Below are 6316 nucleotides of genomic sequence, written 5' to 3'. Positions count from 1 at the left end.
CCCAGTAACATGTTGTTGCACATAAAACCTTTAACTGGGCTAAAAATCTCTTAGTCTATCCACCAGGGAAAATTAAAAAAAGTACTAATAATAATAAGAAAAAATAAAAGGGCAAAGAGATAGCAACATTCATGAAATTTAGTTTTTTCATACATGTCAATATAACCAGGGAAACATTCATGAAAAGTTTTCATCCTTGGAACTCTCCGAAAAGGCAGAAATAACCAGGGATTTCGTGTTCAAGCAAGACAAAAATTTCTGACAGTCAACTGTGGGAAATCTATGTGAGGGCAAAACCATTGGAGATTAACTCATCATGTCGAAGCTACTTTCCTTCCATTTCCCTCATTGATTCTAAAATGACAGACTACAAGAAAATTACTCCAATCACAACAAACATGTCAAGATAATTCTAAGTGGATATGCAGTGAAATATTCTCAGTTGCAACATCAAAGACCAGTAACCCCACAAACATCCCTATTAATGTAACAGAGTGATGAATAATCCTTCTAGAATATGATTGAGGTGCGCTAAACAAAAAGTTCAATTGCCAATGACAATTTCATTAGATGCATAGCACATGCAATATAAGGCAAAAATGAATAAAAGTATTCAGTTTGAACAGCAAAAGGACAATAAACAAAGTTGGACAAGGGGTTTTCCAACAAGCCTTACAGGGAGCTCAGCTCTAAGAACTCTGAATCATTAATTTCTTTTTAAAATATATAAAAACTACACCAGCCTGCTAGTGACCTGATCCTAAGATCTGCAACTATCTTTCCAGAGTGGGTACCAAATCGGTAGAAACTGCAGTAATGTGCTCCTCAACATGGAACTCAGAGCCCAATATATCAATAACAGATAACTTCCCAAAAAACACTGGTGCCATTTTCCAATCTTGTGTGCATTTGTCATTTTCATAACCCTGAGTTACATTATCTATACCTGCACAACCAAAAAGACTAAGAGATACGAAATAACACCAGTGCCATTTTCCAATCTTGTGTGCACTTCTCAAAGTAGAAAAGTGAAAACTGCTCACCTAAAATTACCCTAAAAAGATGCCCTCCCCCCAAAAAAGTACAGACATGGGTGGGTGGGTGTGTGTGTGTGTAGAGAGAGAGGGTGGAGAGGCGAGAGAGAGAGATTTAATGACATTGCACCAACCAAATTTCAACAACTTAATCATTGACTACTTCTCTAACTCCACTGAACCTGACAAAAACGTCTTAAACTCAAGCCAGTGAGGGAACTCGAAAAATCTATCATGTTCTCACCAGGCCAAGCAAAACAGACAGTACATTGGACAACTTGTTCTTTGAGTTTGATATTGGTATATAATAACTATTACAATATAAAAAATCCAATACTAAGAAGCTAATGACCATTATGCACAATGAATGAGTAAAACATTGTGTCGACACCTAAAGCCTCTGTAATGCAGATAATTGACAACTTAATGCAACAACAAGAACATTAGTGACTGGTGCATTTTATCAAGAACAAAAATGCAGAATGCAGAATTTCCTACGGACTAGACCTGTCAGTTTAAGAAATGAATACAAGTAGCAAACTATGCATAATCCTCGGACATACATACTGCGCAGCCTGTCTCAGAAGATTTCTCAATATCAGAAAACTTCTTCTAATTCACGATAATAGCCAAATGGGACTAGTATAAATTTGTTACCATACTCAAAAGTAACAGAAAAGAAATATTGCAATGCTTGAAATCAGGAAATTAAAAGAATGGTAGCTGTCCCCTTTTTGCAATTTTTATTTTGATATCTGTATTTTTTATCTATTGATGCAAATAGAACAAAGGAAACGATCCTCAGAATGCTACTCCACCAACTAGGGGAGGCAAAATTCCAAGTTTTCAAATACAAGTGAGGTCTCGCTACAATAAGCGCATTTCATTCTTGGAAGAACAATTTAAGACACATGAAACTTGTTTCCATCTACAAATAATCATACTTCCGTCTCATTCAAGGTTCATATGTTGAATATAACTTGGAGTTTCCCAGGGAAAAAGAACTGATATAACAAACACCAATTTAAGAGAAACTACATGGCAAAGGAAAAACAACAGAGGGAAACAATTAAAGGAAATGACTTCCATAACTCTAACGTTCAGAGGCACTGTGGTACATGAAGCCGTGTACCTTCACATTCCAAGGAGCCAATTTAAACAATAGAGTGTTCCTCTGACGATCATCTGCCATTGTTTTGATCTTGTTCCTATCTCCTTCTGCCAGTATATTAACCATCATCAATGCATCACTGGCATAATGAAAAATTAAACCGGCCTCATTGCATATTAGGCTATTTACAACTTGCAGCAAATTAGACCATTCCATAAAAGACCAGAGGACCCCTCACACCCCGATGATCACCACTCAGCTTGCTTTTAAATTACCTTCCAAATTTACCATCTTCGATTCCCACCGTTAATATCAAAGGCCCAGTATCTACGCCCTGTTGTTCCAGAGCTAAAAACAGATGAGAATGACCTATTTCTCCGAGTTACCCTTGAATCTGAACTTGAATTAGAACCTGATGAACTATCACCAACACCACCAAAACAGGCAAACAAATTTCGAAATGCCCTCCTCAGTCCTCCACTTTGCCGGGAAACACCCCCTCTTGAACCCCAAGATATCCTCCTAGGAACCCCATTATTATTAAAACCACCATCCATCTCAGTATAAACTACTGGGAGCTCTCTTTCCCCATTTCTTCTCCCACCCGAGAACCTCCCAACCGCGAAGCCACCACCGGGCAATCTCCAAATAGTTAAACCAACAGTGTCATCATCATTTCCAACTCCAGTCTGCTCATTAGATGATCTGTTCGATTCACCTGAATCACGAGCATCAGTTGGTAACTCATGTCTACAAACTGGGCAAGAATTTCGCAGCGAAAGCCACGGGAGAATACAATCTGAGTGGTATATGTGTTTACAGGGCATTTCGCGGGCCTCGCAACCCAACTCAAAGGGCTCTTTGCAAACAGCACAGTGGGATTCAGTTGTCGTGTGACTCTGATTTATCTCAATAGTAGGCATTGACTCAATAGCAGCTTTCGAGGCGGGCGGATTATCTATTCTCCCAATCCCATTCGCTTCAATCTGAGACAACTGATCCAAAAGCCTGTCAAAACCCGAACCCAGTAAAAATTCCGACATGCTGGCAGGCAAAGGTCTCAACCCCGAACCAGCTCCATCATCATAATACAACTCAAATCCACCACCACCACCGCCACCGCCAGCAGCCCCACCGCCACCGTCAGCCGGCCCACGAAGCACTATAACCGGATTAAAGGGAGACCTGTCACCGCCGTTCCTCCGGCTTCTACGTAAAGCAGGACTAGAGCCCGAACCGGAGCCAGAGCTGGAACCGGGGGGACCTTGACCCGAATCAGAATTTCTCATCATGTACATGGCCGCAGCGGGGAAACGGCGTCGTCTAGACTCGGAAAGTGAGGATCGAGTGGGAGTCTCGATTTCTTCAACGAATCCACCGTTGCAATCAGGGCAAGTAATGGAATCTTGGGTCCAGACCCGAACAAAACGATTGCATCTATAACACCAATAAGATGAAGGCATAGACATCTACACTTTAATTTATTCTATACAAACATATAATAAATCAAAACCCTAATCCTCAAATCAGATCTGGCAATAACCCCGCAAGATCGAAGCTTTTACCTAAACAAATTCGAGAAATAGAGGGAAAAATACCTTGAATTATATCAAAAATTGAATAAAAATTTTTCAGGAAAAAAAATATGCCTGCAAAATTGAATTTGTAGATTGGCCGGGGAGGAATATTCCGGCGAAGAAAGAGAGAAAGGATGGGGCAACCGGGGGCGAGGATGGGGGCCAAGGGGGTGTTTGGTTGGAGAGACTGAGGTGAGAGAGGGTATAAGAGAGGGGGTCGAGGGTAAAAGTGGAAATAGAACGCTTGGGGAGAGTTGAGTTCGGATATTTAGCGTGTAATCAACGCTGTGAAGGGAAGACACGTGGCGTAGACTGTGCTTTGTGGAGCGTTTGACCAACGAAATTTGGTGACTGGGGAAAGTGAAAATGTAAAAAATGGTTTTAAAGGCGTGATCCTTGATTCCAGTTTTAATTCTCAATTATTCTTTGCTGGTTTGTTTGCCTTTTCACTGGGGCCACAATCTCTCCTCATTTTTAGTAAGGGATAATTGCAGAAACCTCCCCTGAGTTTTATGGTAATAGCATTGACCTCCCCTATGAAGTTTAAAATAGCAATCACCTCCCTAAAAAAAGACTGACACAATTTAATACATTCTTCATTGTCAATTTACTAAAATACCCTCACTAAAATTTAATTTTACCAAAGAATGTGATGACTTAAACCTAGTAAAACATTTGTCATTTTGATAATTGTAGTTTACACTAAATTAACTATTTATGCATAGTTTAACTAAATAACTAAATAACTAATAATCTAATTAATTAATTAACTAATTATCTGTTGACATAAATAACTAATTAACTTTAGATGCTTAACTAATTATCTAATTAGTTAATTAACTTCTTAATTAACTAACTAACTAACTAACTCAAGTTGCAGTCTCCGTCCAGCTTTGATTAAGGGTATGCTTTAGTGTGAGACTAGTTTTAGAGGCAAGAACAGGGCGGCAATTGCTGAGGAAGATGGCGCCATGAATTGGCGCCAATTTGTTACAAGTTGCTCTTGAGGTGACAAGCTGCCTACTTGCAACATAAGAGAGTGTGCCTTGCAGATAAAATTCTGTTAAATAGCCTGCCTGAAACCCGCTTGCGGGTTTCCCCTTTATGTAAAATGACTAAAAGCTGCGTTTCTGTTCTATTTATATCAAACACATACTCTCAAACCCTCACCTGAAGGGTGAGGATGAGAGGGGAGGTTTTGCTGGGCATCCTAGGGCCCTCCGATGGGCATGTGCAACTCAACGCAGCTTGCATGTAAAAAATTTTTTTTTTTTTAAAGTAATTTGTTAAATAGCCTGAAACCCGCTTGCGGGTTTCCCTCTATTCCTCATTCTCGTCTTCTGAAAAAGCCGGAATCAATCATCCGCGATGAGTATAAAAAAAGTCTTTTTTAGTGATGCTTGAAAGACGGCTTCGAGAAAGGGCTTTTTTTTTCAGTAAAGTTCAGCCTTTCCGCTATCAGAACAATTCACTTCAGATGGGCGCTGAATACGCTTTCGCGATAGGTATTGGTGGAGCTTGCGTAATGTAGTTGTAATTAAGGCTGCATTTCAGTCTTTCTTTTTCTTCCTGCAAAGTGAAAAATTCTCAGATTCTTACTCTTTCTCCTTTGGATCGGATTCAGCCCCAGACCTTGGTACGTTGAGGTTAAGCTTTTCCTGGGTTTCCCGAGGGTTTCCCGAGGTTAAGTAGCCGTTGGTTTCTCAGCAAATGAAGTTGTTGCAGGTCATCATCTGGAAGCATGTTATTGCATTTATACCCCCTGAACTTCCTTGTGCTTAATGAAAAAGCCCCTCCCTTGTTAATACTACTTGTCAACCAACATCAGGGCAAATTTGGAACAAATTTTTTATCTCACTTGTACAGCTAATTTTTTAATGGGAATTGAAGCTGCCTGGACTGATTTTGCAACTTAATGTTCCTGTTGAGGGGTGCTATCTGCCATTTCAGAACTTAGAGGGGAGCTCAGTGCAACTGTCAGTAGTTTCAGGGGAGGTTTCTGCAATTTTCCCTTTTAGTAAAGGAGTAATTTTCCGGGTAACTTGATTGACGTGCGATTTCCAAAATTTCACCTCCTTTTTATTTGTTTCTATATAGTAGTTTCTAGTGTCTGGTACCTTTTCTTTTTTTTTTTTCTGAGTTGACTTTCCACTACCCCTTCTCCACATATTTTAGTTTTCAATTATTGTGTTATGATGATGATAACAGAAAAATGTTTGCTTTCGTTTAAGAAACTATTTTCAAATTCAATTTCCACAATTATACAATATATCAAAAATTTGTTCACCTTTCTTGAGATTATACCAAATCATTCGGTCACCATAACTTTTTGTACGTTAATTTTTTAGACTAGCCATGATTGTTTTAATGAAAGAATTTATTGTCAATTATTAGGGAATTGTCGAATTCATTCCAAAATTAGCCTCATTTATTATCTCAAAAAAACCATCTTTATCTATATGTATTACAGAGTGGTTTTTAGGAGAGAACCTCTCAATAACTTCCAAACTTCTCATTCTTTTTTCTATATTTTTTTATTTATTTTAATGCATAAAAAGTAGTGGGTTATAACTAACCCTATCACCAGTGAAATT

The 6316-nt window shown here is 38.9% G+C and overlaps 1 protein-coding gene across 1 annotated transcript; it reads right to left on the bottom strand.

Moving 5' to 3' along the window:
• Positions 1 to 1748: 1748 nt before the first annotated feature.
• Positions 1749 to 3910, bottom strand: LOC113761498 (probable E3 ubiquitin-protein ligase RHC2A). Its single transcript, XM_027304511.1, has one exon. It carries the CDS (start codon positions 3612 to 3614, stop codon positions 2430 to 2432), a length of 1185 nt encoding a protein of 394 aa, XP_027160312.1. The 5' UTR covers positions 3615 to 3910; the 3' UTR covers positions 1749 to 2429.
• Between the last annotated feature and the right edge of the window lie 2406 nt (positions 3911 to 6316).

The sequence above is a fragment of the Coffea eugenioides genome, chromosome 2 (genome assembly GCF_003713205.1).
Source record: "Coffea eugenioides isolate CCC68of chromosome 2, Ceug_1.0, whole genome shotgun sequence".
Classification (NCBI taxonomy): Eukaryota; Viridiplantae; Streptophyta; class Magnoliopsida; order Gentianales; family Rubiaceae; genus Coffea; species Coffea eugenioides.
This window is presented reverse-complemented; position numbering and strand designations above follow the sequence as displayed.

Excerpts from the sequence above, each read along its gene's own strand:
- LOC113761498 (XM_027304511.1), bottom strand. The coding sequence starts at position 3,614 with ATGTCTATGCCTTCATCTTATTGGTGTTATAGATGCAATCGTTTTGTT.